The sequence below is a fragment of the Lactuca serriola genome, chromosome 7 (assembly GCF_051521515.1).
Source record: "Lactuca serriola cultivar US96UC23 chromosome 7, Lser_US96UC23_V15, whole genome shotgun sequence".
Classification (NCBI taxonomy): Eukaryota; Viridiplantae; Streptophyta; class Magnoliopsida; order Asterales; family Asteraceae; genus Lactuca; species Lactuca serriola.
The window spans coordinates 40,602,326-40,621,040 of record NC_136414.1 but is presented as its reverse complement, the minus strand read 5'-3'; the positions used below and the strand labels follow the sequence as shown (position 1 = coordinate 40,621,040).

The following is an 18,715-nucleotide window of genomic DNA, read 5'->3' as shown; positions in this document are numbered from 1 at the left end:
CCCTACGGTATGCATTTTTTCTGAGGTTTAGTCCAAAACTCGACTTTTTTTTTGGCTTCGTGGTCATTTTGAGCTAGTTTCTTTGTGGTTTTGGTCCCTCGATAAACTGAAATGACTGTAATACCCTTGATGTATTTATTTTTCATTTTTCTTAATTTAATATTTATATATCTATTTTAAAAATTAAAAAAAGAAAGCCCCCCCCCCCCCCCCCCCTCAAAACACCATCATCAGTTTGTGTTCTTCATCTCCTTCCCCCTTTCACCAAAAATCGTATCCACCATCATAATCTGTTTATGTAGATTTTCGGCCACATATAAATTTTATGTCCGGTCAAACGCATCTTTCTTACACATACAAACACCAAGAACACATACACAAACACCAAACCAACATATCATTTATGAAATTAAAAGGTGTTCTCGAGAGAAAGAAAGAAATCCAGATCTGATGAACACACACACTTCCATATCCACCCAAGAACACCTTGACATAAACATTCACATTCACATACACATGTTTGGCATTTCAGATTTAAATTCACACACACATAGTCTAAATAACCCTAACCCTAGTGCAGATCTAGAAAACTCCTCCGAATTTAAAACCCTCAAACCAGGTGGGGTTTGTAGATGGACCACCTCCTACATGAATTCGTTCATTACAACCCCACTGATCTTGCTTCGTCCCTACTTAAATCGAAACCATTGCCGCTAGATTTACGGTTTGTAGATCGGAGTTAACAGGCAGCTTCGAATCCATTGTATGTGACTCGAAGGCCACTCGTCTGATGGGTACGCAAATACGAGATCGTTGTGTGTGTGTGTGTGTGTCTGTATGTGTGTCGATCATTAGAAGGCTGAGCAAAGGGGATGCCGATGATGGGTTGGGGGAAGATTCTTGAAGATGAACTTTAAATCTAGGGCTTCACTAGAAAATTCAGAGAGAACAAATGGAGATGTTACGGATGGGGGCTCTTGTCGTTGGTTCATTGGATGCCAGAAATGATATGGACGACAATGATAAGGAGGCCGGAGCAACAAAGAGAGAGAAAGAGTGATGATGAAGGATGATGTTGTCTGAGATAAAGCTCTTTCCCTAAACCCAAATTTCCTTTTTGAAATGAAAAAATCAATTTCCGAGTTTCATTTCTAGGTTTAAGGAGAACAATAACATAAATCTCCACCCATTAAACAATTTCTTTTTTTTTTCTCTAAAACTGGACTTTGCAGGGGCAGACCTAGGGGTGGTCCACGGTGGCACCGACAACCCCTAACTTTTCCGACCGCAGTGAAAATTTTTTCAAAAATTTTAAAATTTTTTATTTTTTCTACTACCATGCAACTCCTAACTCTCTTGTGCAACCCCTACTGTAAAATCCTGCGTTCGCCCCTGGGACTTTGATCGGTGTGTGTGTGTGTGTGTATGTTTTGATTATATCAACATATATGTAGGTGTTCATCAGTAGGAAGAATCTAATGATGAAGATGACAACACTTTTTGCAGGGAGAGAGAGAGAGAGAGAGAGAGAGAGAGAGAGAGAGAGAGAGAGAGAGAGAGAGAGAGAGAGAGAGAGAGAGAGAGAGATGGACACTCTCATTTTTTAATTATTAAAATGAATAAATAATTATTAAACTTTAAAAAATGAATTTAAAAATAAAAAATAAATACCCAAGGGATTAAAGTTATTTAGTTTACCGAAGCATGAAATTTGCAATGAAACAAGCTTAAAAGGAACATGAAGCAAAAAAAAAGTTTGGAATAAATCTTAGAAAAAATACATATCATATGAATCATTTTTGCAATTTTGTCTTTTATAAATTAAAAAGTGATTTTTTTGTGTACCTTTTGTTAAAAGGTTGAGTGTTACATATTTGTAAATATTTTTAAAATTAATAGCAATTTAGTATAAAATTATTATAAGTGAATATCCTTTTCATTATCATAAATAATAATCCTAGTAAACTTGTATGATCCAATCTTGTTACTTATACAAACACACATTTTACACGGACTTTTGGAAGTCACACATGAACATGATCTCATAGAGATCTTGTCTATCTCGCTTTTCCAAAAGGAGTCCATTGTATGGGGTCCTTTAAATGCAATCTGCAAACCATTGTTAGCTTGTTGAATAAGTGTGTATTTGATGACCTCTTAGATTTATATAGAAATCAAATTGTTATTTGTTTATATGTTTTGTAGTCAGATTTGATATATTAACCATCTCTTAGGTATATATGAAAAATACACAATCAATTATGTTTGTATATACAGAAAAACCTTTTATATTATTTTTATGTTTAGAAAACATTTATATTATTATTTACGTTTCAAATAAAACAAAATTGTAATTTTTTAAGAGAAATGATTGGCTAAAAATATGATATGACATACATATCCCTTATATTTCCTTGATTGTATCCGAAAACATGCAAAAACTTACATCTATTTCGATTATTTTTGCTCAATTGTGTTATATATATAAAACTATAAAATTGATTTTTTCCTCCTTAACTAATCGTGTTTATCCCAGTTAACATCAATATTGTATTAAAAAACAAAAAAAAAGAAACATCAGATTATTAGTCGTTATTTTTTCTAAAAAAACTCGTATATTGGTCTTTTTTGAGTGGTAAAATTAATATACGAGTTTTCCTAAACATACAAATAATATATGATTTTTTCTGCATATAAATATATAACTAGTTGTGTTTTTTTTGTATCCCTAATAATAAAAATAATTGATAATCAAACATCCATGACCAATATTAAAAAGATAATATTTTCATACTCAACGATGTTTTTATAACCTTCTTAAGCATAGGTTTTAAAAATATTAAAAGACACCAAATGATAATCTAACGAACTTTTATCCAAAATTTTGAGCAACTTCCAAGGATCAATGACTATAGTGAAACTAGTTGTAACAAAATGGTTGACGTTGTAATTCAATATTTGGATTATGAATTTTCTACATGATCATCTTATCATGATTTTAACAATTTGTAGGTTATGAGTTTTTGGTGCTCAAGTAAAATGATTTTTTTTGGATTTGGATTATTTAATTAAAACAAGCTTTTTATGCTAAATATAAAATTAATTCTAATATATAAGAATATGTTTGCTTTTATTATTTTACCTATCGATAATTTAAGTAAGTAGAATTTGCAAAACATTAATATAATCAATTATAAGATTATTAAAACCGCATAACGAAACAAAAAGTTAAGATAAAATGTAGATCATTAAATATCATGCAAATGAAAACTTACTGTGGACCAATAAATTTAGGAACATGATGATAATTTAACTAAGAGATGAGAAATTAAATAGCTTCTTACTTTTTTTCTTACATATCCTTTTACCCAATGAAATTGTGACATGTGTAACATTTAATGATAATCTAATGAGATTTAATGATATTTTAGGATACTAATATGACATATGTCATCATTTAAATGAGTAGAATGATTGGTAGGATCAAAAGGTAGGAGTATATTTAATTTCTCTTTAACTAATTAAATTAATTAATTTTTTAATTAATCCCTTAAAATCAGGATTTTGACTAAGTTGCCTAAACTTTAGTTAATCTTTTTGAAATGACAAATCAACAATAAGTTATACTTTCACACAATAGATGTTATTTATATTTGAACATAGCCCACATAACAAAAACACATCCTAACAATATCTTCGCAACTCTGGGGTTATTTGGTTAACCTCTTAATGGTTCAAACAAATGTCATAGTGGAACCAATCAGAGAGATTAAGAGGGTTCTTGTTTGATTTCATCTTAAATTTCTTCAAATAGGCTTGCTAGTTAGCTTCTTCAAAATGAATTGCATCTTGATAAAAAAACTAAAGGCTTACGAAAACTAATAAATAATTGGAGCAAAAGAGTTAAGGATTTTGGGGAAATTTGTTGGGATTTTGAATAGGTTTTGATTGATTTCAAGTTGTGCTTGTGTAATGCCCGGAAATAAAGGGGAAGTTAGGTGTTTGAAAGTAAATTCTATCATTTGTATTAGACCTTACCCGCTTCAAAATTTGTTCCATTTACAAACGATTAAATCAGTGCGCCCATGCTCATCTGACCTCTTAATTGATTGTATTGTTAGGGTTTAAGCACTTTAACAAACCATTCAGACGAGACGATTTCACACAGAATAATAATGCAAACGAATAAAATAAGAACACAATCAATATATGTGGTTCACATGATCAAGATGACCAACTATGTCTATGGCGAACACGAGATATTTTTTTTATTGATTTTTGCTGAATGGCCTACGTAGATTAGGTCATACGAATTTAAAGAATATAAATACCAGTGAGTTGACCTAAAATTGCCAATAAGGTCAATCCCATTGATTGGTTTGGTTAGTTGCTGTAGAGTCAAAAGGTGAATCAACCTTCATAACTCAACATGTATATAAGTCGAAAACATAGGAAATAGTAGAAGTAATGTGAATTAACGAAAGTATTGGTGTCTCTTTTACAATATGCTTATTTTGAAGAATACATGGTCTCTAAATTGCTTTTTTTTTTTCTTTTAGTCTAATGTTAGATTAGAGAAAAGACCAAAAACCAAATCCTTCATGTGTTAGTATACAAAGGCAGTGGAATAGCCGATTGTTTTGATTGGTGTGGAAAAAGTTGTTGCTCTTTTTATGGATTTGAAAGGATTTATCTTGAACTTAAGAAAGAAAATCTTCTTGGTCAATGGAATAAAGCTCCTTACAAGGATTTATATTGTCACCTTTTTTATGTACCTTTGATTTCTTGGAATGTTTAATTGGAAAACTTCAGCAGTCTTCATCATTTTCCTTCTTTACAATTGATTTGCAATTTCATTTTAGCTTTTTTTTTTCTTTTTTATTTATTGATAAGATAATTCACCACTCCGTGCAATAGTTTGTTTATGTGGTTTTCTATCAATTATGGATTATAGTCATTTAGAGGCTGACTAAACTAACATGTTTTCATTAATAGACAGATTCATTCAGTCCTCTTAATCATTCAGACGTTCGAAAACAACCCCACATTCTGTTATTAACTCATTATATATCTTATTCTATTATATCAAATAACAACTTTCAAAAAGCAATTACGGTGTGAGATAATCAAATTCTCAAAATCCAATTATTTTAGCTATAACAAAAAAAGTCAAGCATTTGTCAACCTTGCAAACTTTACTATTTAAAATGTAATTAATTATAATGGAAACTGTTTATTCTGAAACATAATTAAATTTGTCAAACATCAAAAAACTTCATTATTGCGATTTAATGTCACAATAGATAGATTTGCATACATCCAAACAACTTGCTAATAATAAACAAAATGAGACAAAATCCCTAATAAAAATATCTACATGACTCTTAAATCAAATTAACACCACCATCACCATCATATTTAGTTTACCAAATTTAGTTGTGTCAAGAATTTTGTAACAATAAAGGGCTATTTGATAGTTGATGATTAAGTCAGATCTGATTGAGTCAGCTAATTATCAAAGTAAGAGGCATATCATATGATATAAATGCTTCTAATTATGTTATCAAACAGTCTGAATCTGATCGAGTCAAACCCAATCTCTTACCATATTGCAGTTAAATGGGTTACAAGTAGTCCCAAATGTTAGTCATGGAGTAAAATCAATTAAGTTTAAGAATTTCAAGCTTGATTAATCAGCCAAACAAATGTCATTGTGGAAACTTATGTCATGTGATCTATTATAAATGCTACTCAAATTTCAAAGTTTTCTTCAATCAGAATCACAAGCCCTAATGGCTAATGTCAATTGCATATGATTTGATCATCCCATCTGTTAAAATTCAAAGAGAAACCCAAAATTCCCAAGCTTTTTATCGGAATTGACTTCATATTTAAATTGAATTGAGATATTACAACATTGTATCAAACTTTTATCTGTAAACAAATTAACTTCAATCAAATTTCAACATATTATTTAGGGAGGGATGAAATTATACGATGGATAACAAAGATGAAGCATCAAATCGGAAGTCATAAATAATTTCAAAAAGATTTCATCATCACAGTACATATCGAGTTCACTATCATGTAAATTTGCCTTTTTATAATACGCAGATGAACAAATTAAAAAAAGGGGAAAGACACGAATTCAATGTCAGAAAGAGATGACAACATGATAATGATGATTATAAGAAATAAACAAAGAGATACACGAAACACGTACGCGATCGATCTATTGAAATCACCATCGAAATGAAGCCAATCAGACAGTCTTGACGATTGTGGAACTGGAATCGGTTTGATCTGAAGGAGTAGGGTTTGGATTTAGAGGTAGGCGAGGATCGTCGTCGTCGGGATCATAATCAGGATTGAGAGTACGATCAATGGCTTCACGGCCTTGATCGAGGCAAGGTTTGCAGGCGATTTCGATGGTGATCCAGCTTAATGCCAAACCTACTATGGCTATCAGTGATGCCGTCAATGCCCCCATTGATGTATCTCCTCTCGTTTCTCTCGAGTTCCCTTTTTCTACTTCTTCAGTTGAACAAGTGAAAAAGAAGTGCAAAACAAATCTTGATTTGTTGGACCAGAATTAGAGTAAATTTACACGGTTAAAAATGGATCATTAAAGGCTTAATGTCAAAAAATAATAAATAGTAAATTACAATCGATATGGGTTGATCCAATTTGTGTGTTATGTTTTCATTCATACCGTTTCTTGTTAGCTTTAAATTTATATGTTTCATTCTTGTTAGATGTGATGATTTGATACACGATACAAATATTTCTTATATGAGTTTTAAAATTCGTGTTTCGTGTTGACACAAATTCTAAATTCTTATTTGGTGTCGAACAATGTCAAACACAAATTTATCTGTTTAAACACATATAAGACATAAATTAAATTTGTGTGATACGTGACTCGTATATATACGTATAGACACGTGCCGCACGATACATATAAACACGAATTAAGTGCATGTTTTTTATGTAGCTTAAAAATGGTACTAGACAACATGTGTATAAATTCGTGTTTTTGTGTAACATGGTTAAAAATGTGTCGTGTCGTGTCACATGTAACATGGATTAGTTACGTGTCGTGCATGATATCCAAAAATGTTTTACTATTCGTGTCGTGTTTGTGTTTTACAAATAAATGTCTGACACATATAAATGACACAATATTACAAATTGCCAAGTCAAAATTCTTTGTCAGACCTAGAAAAACTATAAGGATGGATGGAGTGGCTCGCTAGCCAAGCTTGCCTCCAGCTCGCTATGGACTCGCTACACCACCCCTCACGTTTTTTGACACTCGTATCTTCAGGTATAATTCTTTAAACTCTAAATTTGTCATTTTTACATTTTGGTGTCCTACGTTGAGCGTAGGATAGTCCCGAGCGTAAGTGATTGATCACATGCGGGGATTTAATGACCTACATTGAGTGTAGGTGCGTAGCACCAAAACCCTAATTTCGGGGTTGTGAGTCCTATTTAAAGGCTCTCACTCCTTGAAACCCTAGCCACCTTGTGAGAGATTTGAGGCCTTAGAGTGTTCTTGTGTGCATCTTTGAAGGGGACGTTCATTGAAGAAACATTTAGAAGTTAAGCTTTGTGGATCCATACTTTGCACCTTATAATCCACCTTCAGAAGGTATAAAGTTCCCATCTTGGTGTTCTTTCATGTTAGATCTAGTTTGGTTGTGGATTTATATGCTTTTTGTCCCATAATCTTGGTCTATAAGAGTATGAGCTACTCTAGACCATTGTAATGTCATTTCCGGATGTCTTTGGGGTTGTTGAGTCATAAAATGAGAACTTGACCACTCTTATCTATCCATGCATGAGTTCTTGAGCAAAAGTTAGTATTAAAGACTAAGGTTTGGTCTTATGATATTTTCAGCCATGCAAATGGGTAAATTCGGAGACTTTACCCATTAAGACATTCTTTGGGTTCATATATGAGATATGGATGGTTGGTCCTTGTGTATTAAGAGCTTAATAGGAAGTTGGTGAATTAGCGAAGCTATGCTAAGTGTAGCCTTCTCTACGCTTAGTGTAGCATGGTTTTTCCCCGTTTTCCACCTGAAGCTCTATGTTGAGAGTAGAGCAGTGTATTATGCTGGTCTTAGCATCATGAGGTTGACTTTTAACCAATTTGACATTTGGTCAACTATGTTGGGTTTAGTCTTGAAATGGAAAAATGGTATTTCCCCCCAAGGAGGATTAGATATGCGTCAAGACTCTTTGAGCGGTGGTTATTACCTTAATTGTTAATTAGGGTTTTATTTTGGATATGTTTAGTGTGAGGAGTTTCAGTATCATCAGCTTGGGTGTGAGATTGTTTTGTATGCAGATTGAAGTGAGTCTTTTTACTACATTGGGTATGATGCTAGCTGTATTTGCGACTCTTGCATTTGGTATGTTGGGTTGGTCTCATTTTGTATGATAGGCTAGGCCTGTTTTTTAAGGTGGGCGAGGCCCATTTATATGATAGGCGGGGTCCGTTGTTATGTATGGTTATGTGGTATTTTGGAAAACTCACTAAGATTTATGGTTACGGTTTTGTGGTTTAACATTTTTAGGTACTTTTAGTTGCAAAGGGAAGGGCCCAACTTGGCTGCACACCATCCTCCAATGATTTTCTGCATTTATGACTATTGTTTTACTTTTATGATTGTGTTACATTTTTCTATGGTTAATTTTGGAACATACATTGTGTGGATTTGATGGTTTGAAAAATGAAAAATTTTTATTCGTATTTTTGGGATGTTACAAGTTGGTATCAGAGCCTTGGTTTGAGGGATTCGGGCACACTCTTGGGTGTGTCTAAACTCAAACTAAGGAATTTGTAATCTTTTTGAAAGAAAATAAATTTTCTAAAAAAGATCTTTACAAAGAAAGGGGTGCAGTGCAACCAGCTGAGCTCAAGTAAGTGATTCCTAAAATACCCATACATGAGTATTATGTGTTTATGTGAATTGTATGCTAGTATAGGGCTAATGATACTTGCAGGAATTTCATGATAGAATTGTCTCATTTGTGATGCCTTGTAGCCTAGGAGGAATTGGATGTTATGTATTACTTGGAATCTATATGGTGAAGTTATTTGCTAAGTGTATGTTTAAAAATTGTCTACGATTAGGCTCATATAGTCCTAGAATGACTGATTTAGCCTTATTTCATATTCCTTGTCTGGTTGTGGGTTTAAGGTAGAGTCACCTATTCAAAAGTCTACTTGATCCCGTATTGTGTATATTTTGCATGCATAAAGCAACCACCAATGTTGACAGAAGCTCCTAGAATTGTAGAGGCCAGTGAGGTGAGGATTCCTAGGAGTGCCTAAAGAGTACTTTAGTGATATATGTATGCTGTTTAGCATATGGCTTATGTGAGTTGTCATGGTTGAGTGACTTGGAAGATTTAGGATAGTTCTTGAGGAAAATGTGTATACGTGTGGAAGGTAATATTGGACCCGTACTATTGGAAGTAGAGGATCTATACTTGAATCAATAAAAATCAAGGAGAATCTAAGGAACTTGCAGTGTGAGAATTCCCTCGAGTGTATTTTGATCGTTTATATGTTTGTATTTCAATATGGTGGTGAGCACTCGAGGATGAGGTTCTGGTTCTAGCGTTGGTGCTGTAACACCTAGTTTTAGTGATTTTCTAATTTCGAGACGTCAGACCAAAATTTGATCAAGTGATGGTGTTGGGATCCAAAGGAATAGGGTTTAGGCCCTTTTCAGATGTTGGTATGCTGGATTAAGTGATTAAAGCCCTCGATTTGTGCCTTGAAGTAAGGGATAAAATGGGAAAGATGATATCTCGGGTTCCTTGCATTAATTAAGGATTTTATTCGATATATTTTTAGTGAAAAGTAACTAGATAAGATTATAGGGCTCTTTAATACCTTTTCGTGCATAAAAAGAACACCGGAAACGAAGTTGAAACAAAGAAGTTATGGCTATTTGAAGTTGAATTAGAAGTTGGGAGGTTTTTCCCTACGCAGGGCGAAGATGCTGAATGAGGAACGTGTTTTTAATGAGCTACGCATGACATAAATTAAGCTACATATTGCATAGCTACTTCTGACCAAAATTAAGAAGGTGTTTTGGGCCCTATTTAAGGGCTCTAACTTCTTGGAACCCTTCCCATTGCCATCCTCCATCATCTCATACAGTTCTTTTGAAACCCTAGCCATTAATGGTAAGATATGGAAGCATTAGTGTGTTTTTTGTGTGAATTCTTGAAGAAGGAGTCCATTAGAGAAGCAAGTGGGAACTCCAAGCTTTATAGATCTAGACTTTGCACTTCATCACCTATCTCTAGAAGGTATAAATCTTGCATCTTCATGTTCCTTTTGTTCGATCTAATTAGTTCATGGGTTTTTTATGCCTTTTCTCCCTTAATCTTGGTTCTTTGTGAGTATGGGTTACTCTAGACCATTTGAGTGCATTATAATGTTTTGAGGATATTGAGTCATAAAAATGAGAGCTTGGGCACTCTAATCCATCTATGCATGAGTTCTTGAGAAATAGATAACTTTATGGACCTAGATTTTAGTATTGTTCTCTTTGTGACCATACAAATGGATAAATCTAGAGACTTTATCCATTAAGAAATTCATTTAGATCATATATGGGAGTTTGAGGGTTTGGCTTGTTGTATTAGGAGTTTGAGGGTTTGGCTTGTTGTATTAAGATCTTAATAAAAGTTTTGGGATCATGGACACTACATATGGCCTAATCTAGGTACACATGGCGTAGATCTATGCAGTGCATAGATTAGTTACGCATGACGTAAATCAACTAAGGGTTGACCATTGACGTTTTTTCCGGATTGACTTTTGGACTTAGTATTGGAAGGGAAAATGGTCTTTTGTCCAAATGAGGTTTAATCGTGAGCCTAGACCTTTCGTGGGCCAGTCATTTCCTTGATTGTTAATTATGGTTTTATTGTGGATATGTTTAGCAAGAGGAGACTTAATATCGTTGGCTCGAGTGGGTGTTTTATCTAGTCTTCAGGATTGAGGTGAGTTTTTCTCACTGTGCTCGTGGGTCGAAGGCACCAATGCCAACCAACTAGATTGTGTTATGTATCCTTGTGTATAGGACGTTGCAAAGCTATAATGGTTTGTTAGATTGGTAGATATGCATGATTCCTTATAATTTTGGTTATTGTTTATCTGTTTGCATATGTCAACATAGTGTGGTTGGGTTGAGGCAGTACTGCTTTGTGTTGTACGCCAACAACCCGAGAGCAAGCTAGTCATAACCTGAGGGCCGGGAAGGGCATTCCAATTTTATGTTGTGGGCTCAGGAGCAAGCCCGTCATAAGATGAGGGTTGGAAATGACATTCCAGTCTTATGTTGTGGGCTTGAGAGCAAGCCAGTCATGGGTTGTAGACCATGGAAGGGCAATCCAATCTCATGTTGTGGGCTCGGGGGAAAATCCATTCTTATGTTGTGGGCCCGGGGTGCATGCATTATATATGTATTATTGTATAGGGTATTTTGTGGGAACTCACTAAGCTTCGTTCTTACCTAGTTGTTTGTAATTGTTTTTCAGGTACCAATGGTGATTGAGGGATGATGAAGGTGTGACCGTACATATCCTGCTAATTTACACTTGAGAGATTATTTAATACTCTTACTCTATGGATTTGATTTGAAAACAATGATTAATTAGCTTGTGGTTTATGAAAATGTTTTTAATAAAAATGAAAAAAAATTGGCATGGTTTTTGGGATGTTATAGGTGCCAAATCGATTGATGAGAAGATACACGAGTTTATCTTGTCTGAGATCACTCGCGGTATTTTTGATGATACTCCTGTGATGTTTGGTACCATCAGGGAGGGGATTATGGAGCTACTTGATGATCTCTTGGGGGCATTTTGCGCCGAGATCATAACTGGTCAGTTAGTGGCACATACTCTCTTTTTTCGGGAGTTTAAGGCATGTTGTAATTGTTGGGTTTTGAGCATTCTAACACACCTAAGTGTACATGCAACCCTAAATACCTTGGATCTATGTTTTCTCTATTATACATGCAAATATGAACATCCAAGGTATTATCCTAATCTAGCATACAAAACAATGAATATAACAAGATAGAATACATACCTCTTTGATGTAGAATGGCCTCATGAAGCTTGAGTGCCAAGTGCCCCAAGTGTGACACCTCAAATGGTTCACACTGTTGGGTTTTGAGCATTCTAACACTCCTAAGTGTACATGCAACCCTAAATACCTTGGATCTATGTTTTCTCTATTATACATGCAAATAAGAACTTCCAAGGTATTATCCTAATCTAGCATACAAAACAATAACTATAGCAAGATAGAATACATACCTCTTTGGTGTAGAATGTCTTCATGAAGCTTGAGTGCCTAGTGCCCCAAGTGTGACACCTCAAATGGAATCACAATCACCAAAACACTTAGAATAACTTGAGAGAATTCTACAACTTATGAAATCGGCTAGCCCTCTCTAGAATCCTACTAGTGCCGATTTTGTCAAGAATAATATCTTTATATAGTGTTACAATTAGGGCAAACCCTAATTGTCATGACTTTCCATTTCCTTGGATCCATGGGTTCAAATACACCATGGAGCATCCATGGACCATCCTATGGGTTTTAGCCCAACTTGATTATCCATGGAGCATTAGCCCACTATACAAGTATGGATGATTTACACAATCAACCCATATATTTAATTAGTCTTCTTTTGATCACTTAATTAATCCTAGATTAATTCTTGATCAATACTAATTAAATAATCTTATTATTCTTGTTATTAATATACTAGAACTTATAATATATTAATAACCATAAGTGTCTTATTTCTCTCATTATAGTCTATCCAAGTGCATGATGGTATGCAACCCAAATGGACCATGCCGGGTCGGGTCAAGTCTTACCAATTATAGTTATGGACTTAGACATTAATCCAACAGTCTCCCACTTGGATAAGTCTAAAACTATTATTGCGTATGACTTCAGGAACCAACTGGCAATCGTAGCTCTCAAAAGCTTCTGTCGAACTCTGACCTTGTCGATGAACTCTGACCTTTGTCAGTGACTTGTCCATTAGATAAGGGATCATATATTCCTCCATTCTAGATATCATATGGACTGAGACATGGATTATAATCATTCTCTCTGTCCATTTGTTGTTTCCCGATTTCCGATTTATGACGACTGACTAATTGAACAAATCAAATCAGTCCTGGCTCGGCCGAGCACTTCCATTTTTCATCATCAAATCATCGAGGGGCCCACAGATATCGCTTTTATCCCGAAGGTAAAAGGAACGGATAAACTTCGACTCATATGGCTTGTTCTACTACTTGTTGAATCATACACAAAAGCACATTTTATAGCACCGAGTTACCAAATGCGGTTTCGTGCAATCAATGTACTACCAACTCATAGTAACAACTCATATCTCTAGGTTTGAAGAATATAAGATATTATCGTCTCATGATCACTCGTGATAAAACCCATGAAGTGATTCCAATGAGCGCGGGTTGAATCCAATACTCAGAACTTATGAGCACTCATGATTGTTGTAACCTTGTCCAACACCTTAGACCTCTACAACCCATCATGACAGTCTTAATTCATATCTACTTCCAACATATGACCGACTGTGGATAGTTTGAATAACTTAGTCATTCCAGAAGAATAACCCAGTTTATTCGGGAAGTCAAAACATGCAAAGTGAAACACAATAATAATCGAATCCAATATGGTCTCAGAACTTATGAATATAAATAAAACACCTTTTATTTATCACCATATGATTACACATTATTCATTGTATACTGTTTCAGCTATCAACTTTATTCTTGAATTTAACACAATAGTTGTCCCATGCTCCAAGCATGTACACTATGTTTTCTAAACACTAGTCATGCCATACACCAAGTATGCATACTATGTTTGTCTATAATCTTTACTTTGTGAACTAGATCCATTGAACATAACTTCAATGATTCTCTTTTCACACTCCCAAATCCTTACTGCAAATGCAAGAATTCCAAATTCATGCCATTTACTAGAATCTGTCAGATTCTAAACTTATATGCATTGATCCTCTTGTAACGATTATGCACACACTCACAAAGACTTGGCAACAATCATTACAGAGTATTCCAAAGGAGATCAACTCCTTGGAAACATCCTTCTTGCATTAAGTTTCCTTAATCTTACACAGATTGAAAAATCTTAACTTTGAAACATTTCCAGATTCCATTCTGACTTATCACTTCTGAACAAGAGTTGCCTCCTTACAGATTATGTCAATACAGTCCTTCCAGAATTATCACTATACTTCCAACTGTCCTTGAGCAACCAATCTTTGGTAAACCTTAGATTGTCCTCGACAATTGTTTAATCCTTTTAGTCATATCCAGTTCTAAACCTTTTCCCTTCTTAATGCCCCAGGCATTTGGAAAATTTTAGAACGGATGAATATAGCACATGTAATCGATCCTATATCCGAAGCATATGGGACATGATTCATGATGTCTTACATAAAGACTAAACCAGTCTTTTGCTATAATATTTCCATTTCAATTTGCCAAGTTCTCATAATTCAGATTATGAAAAGGGATGCCGTAATCATAATCGAATTTTAGAACGCAAATAATGGACCCATATACAGAATTTCCTTATGTTGAGCCATTCCAACATGAAATTCATATATATATATATCCTTGACTAAATGATTAAAACCTCACGATCTAAGCTTATAGATTTGAGATGAAGTATAATTTCCTCTCCCTTAATTATAGCAAAACAACTTTTCCAACCCCTGCAACCTCACGAATTGAAACTTTTGTTTTCTATAATTAACATTGCTAACTTGCAATACTTATCATAATGATCATGCTCCCACTAACATGATGATTATTAGCATAACACTTATGCTCCCACTAGCTTTGACATGTACTCAGAAATCAGCTGGACTTCTAGAAATCAATACTTCATTGACTTTCTTACCAAAGTTCAGATTTCTGATACTAGATTGTTTTGATAAAACTTTATCAAAAATCATACACCTTCCCTTAGATAGCACACTTGTGTGTCTAAACAGTTATGAAGAGGTATGCCGTAATCATAATGGTTAGACCTTTTTGCCACTTCTCACAAGTCCATATTAGTGTGCCGGTTAACCACACGCGCTCCACTAACGACTTTGAGAATGCAAATATCACAATTGCTATCTAGATAAAATCTACTTAGTGAAAGTGTTTCCTCACCATCATTTTCATGAATCGGAGAGAAACCTTATGACACTTAGATTTTTTATAGTGTATGAGTTCCTACCCATATGAAATTGTCAAAACCATAATCACAAGACAAAGATAATGACAAATCCAAAACCATATGGATTGAACTCAATCTTAATTTCTAGCCACCTGGCAGCTCAAGGGCCTACCATTGCTTCCAAGTTGTTGTGCAACAAATTGAGAACTCTAAGAACTCATATGCAAAACCAACTTTAACTGGAATGGGCATAGAATATGTCAACACGATAGGTTATAAACCTCAAGTCGTGTGCTGGTAAGGAACTTCAGGTTTTATTCTTGATTAGTTCTTGAGACTTTCAAGACCTTTAAGACTCCCACTGTCCTCTTGACCTATAAGACTCCCTTGTCAAACATCCAAGAGACAGTGTGGATTCTAATCAAGACAAACACTTCACACAATTGGCCTAAGTTGGTCTTTGTTTTATCCAAAACATCACAACTTACCAATTTCAAATGTACAAGAGTAGAAACTTTTACTCTTACATTTGACAAGTGTTTTAAACCTTCTTTAAGACATGTCACTCAAATTACAATCTTGGAGTATGACTCTAAGGCTTGTAGTATGACTCATCTTCTTGATTTAACCATTTCAACAATTCAAGATCCCTCTTCTTAGTCATAAGAATGCACTAAGACTTCCTTAGAGAACTAATTGTGCTATGGTTTCTTAATCATTAAGATGATCACAAAACTGATACTAAAGTACTCTCCCATCTTTTCAGATTTGAGAAACTTTTATCCTTCTGCCTAATTTGATTCTTCTTATTCGCTCTGCCATACATTGGAACCTTTTCCAATGTCTCAGAGTTACACTTAAGCTTGTAAGTATAATCATATTTACTGAGCTTTAGTAAACTATGACGAATAGTCTTATCGATCTTTTGTGGTGGACTTAATCAGTGCACAAGAATGTGTACTCGATCCCTTAGTCCTTTACTTGACTCACACATCCATGTGAACAAGTAATTAGTCTTAATTTTCCAAAACTTGAAAGTTGTCATCCATCATGCTTTACAACTTGCATGATTCCAAGTTCCGGTCCAATTGAAACTTAGGTGATGAAGATCTTTCCTTATTTGGTAAATCTAGACATTACCACAAATGAAAGAATCAATTTCATATTTCCACTCATGCTCTTAATGGAATCATATAAGCAACAATTTTTCCTCAAATGCCATTGTAAGGATATTTTAAAATAAATAAAAACAAATTTTTTTTTCTTTATTTTAAAACTATGCGGAAAAACTTATCCTTACAATCCATATGAAAAACTTGTTGTTATCTATTCCTAAGCAATATCTCATGACTCCTAAGAAGTAGCTCAAGAATCCGATCTTCAAACTATGCGATAGAAATCCATCTACGCCATCAGATTCGACATATTCTTTCTTTAAGTTTCTTCACTTTTCTTTGATTCTTAAAACATCACCATGTGACCCAGTCACATCATGTATCAAGAATCTCAGAATAGAAACTTAACAGAGTTAGATAGTGGACTTTACCTGAAGTAGAGTCAAACTTATTGACTTTAACATCCTTGGGTAAATTTGGCAGCTTCGCAACCAATGCCCCTTTCTTTGGCAATATAAACATATGGACCCTTTGATAATGGTACACGAGATTATCACAGACTTAGCTTTTCTCTTTACCATTTGGTCAACCGAGTTGACTATGGCCGATCCCTTTCCATTGGGAAGAGAATGCTTTACTAGATATCCAATGTCATCATTGTCAATGTCCATAAAATTTTAGGAAGTTGATCTTATCAAATAGATAAGATCATTAAGGGTCTTGTCATAGTCTGTGTCATAGGTGTTCCAAAAGAACTCACTATGTGACTTAGAAAGTGATTGAACCACCAACTTTCTCAATACTTTGACACCCAACTCTCCCGGCTTGTCAATATGTGACTACATCTCCAAGATGTGTTCACACCTAGACCTTGCCTTGCCAATAGGGCTTGAGTGACCTTGAACTTGTGGGTTAGGGAGAATAATTGGAGGAGGAGAAAGAAGTATGATTTCCAAAGGACATCATCTTCATTAGGAAAGCTTGTTTCAAGAGATTTGGGAAGATCATAAATGTCTAAACCAGACATGTTTTGGGAGATATTCAAGATAGTTGATTTAAAGTCCTTAATATGACACCCAATATGAAATATTAAGGCTAGGACCCAACAAACTATTTTATAACTTAGAAGAGGTATGCCGTAATCCAAGCTATAAAATATTTGAAGGTAGGTGAATGACGATTCACCAATTTCCACCAAGATAAACGAAATGTATTATTAGGTTTTAATTGGTTTTGAAACTCCTAGATCTTTGAGATTCATTGAACTGTTCAAAGGCATGTTTCAATCTCGAGTGTGCCCTTCAGGTTTTGTGACTGGGATGCCGAGGATCACAAAACAAGGTGTGAAGTAACCATGCAAATCACTTGGTACCCTTAATAAATTACCCCTCAATCGATGTGCCGGTTAACCACACACGCTCCATCGATACTATGATAAATATTAAGTCACCCTTTGCCTACCTTGTTAAATACGCGTTAGTGTGCCGGTTAACCACACACGCTCCACTAACCGACTTAAACAAAGTGCAAAGTGTAATTTCATGGATTAGCACCTTATTCACATTTTTCCTAAGTAACTAAGATTGGGTATTATTAAGAGTTTAGTTACTTAGTATTTATCATTAATACTTTTAATGAAGGGAGAATTTATAAGTCCTTGTCTTACCCGTTCGGCTAACGACCCTCCACCAGTCAAGCAAGCGGTGGGTGAGAGTGGACACCCATTAAGTTGCCATTTTATAGGCAACAACCTTATACCCACCTTATAGACCGGCTTCGTGAATGAGGCGTACTAGCGGTAAGACTGACTTTACTCTTATACATATATATATATATATATATATATATATATATATATATTATTAACTTATAATATTATAAAGTATAAGGGTTGAATTTTAACTTTTAAAATTCTAAGGGCTAACTTGGAATTAAAGTATTCATAAGTGAAAACTTTACAAATTCCAAAACTTGAGGGCAAGTTTTGAAACTATTCAAAACTAATTAATTCCATAACTTATGTGTTTAAAGTAGTTTTAATCCAAAAACTCTTCAAGTTCCATAACTTGAGGACAAGTTATGGAAGACTTTAAACTTAATAAAAGAACTAACTTTTTCTTTATTTTATAACTTATGGATTTAATTATGGTTACATATTTTTCTTTTAATGAAGTGACTCTTGAACTTCCATAACTTGAGGACAAGTTATGGAGTCATAAAAAAATTATTCAATGACATAAGACTCTTCATTTTGTAACCATTGCCAACTTTTATGAGTTTTATGAGTCTTTAATGTGACTCTTCATGTAACTTGAGGACA

The 18,715-nt window shown here is 34.4% G+C and overlaps 1 protein-coding gene across 1 annotated transcript; it reads right to left on the bottom strand.

The window, feature by feature from the left end:
• Window positions 1-6,011: 6,011 nt before the first annotated feature.
• On the bottom strand, window positions 6,012-6,612 carry LOC145064277 (uncharacterized). The gene has a single exon (XM_079011757.1). It carries the CDS (start codon window positions 6,488-6,490, stop codon window positions 6,263-6,265), a length of 228 nt encoding a protein of 75 aa, XP_078867883.1. The 5' UTR covers window positions 6,491-6,612; the 3' UTR covers window positions 6,012-6,262.
• Window positions 6,613-18,715: the final 12,103 nt, after the last annotated feature.

Coding starts and splice junctions, on each gene's coding strand:
- LOC145064277 (XM_079011757.1), bottom strand. CDS start 6,490: ATGGGGGCATTGACGGCATCACTGATAGCCATAGTAGGTTTGGCATTA.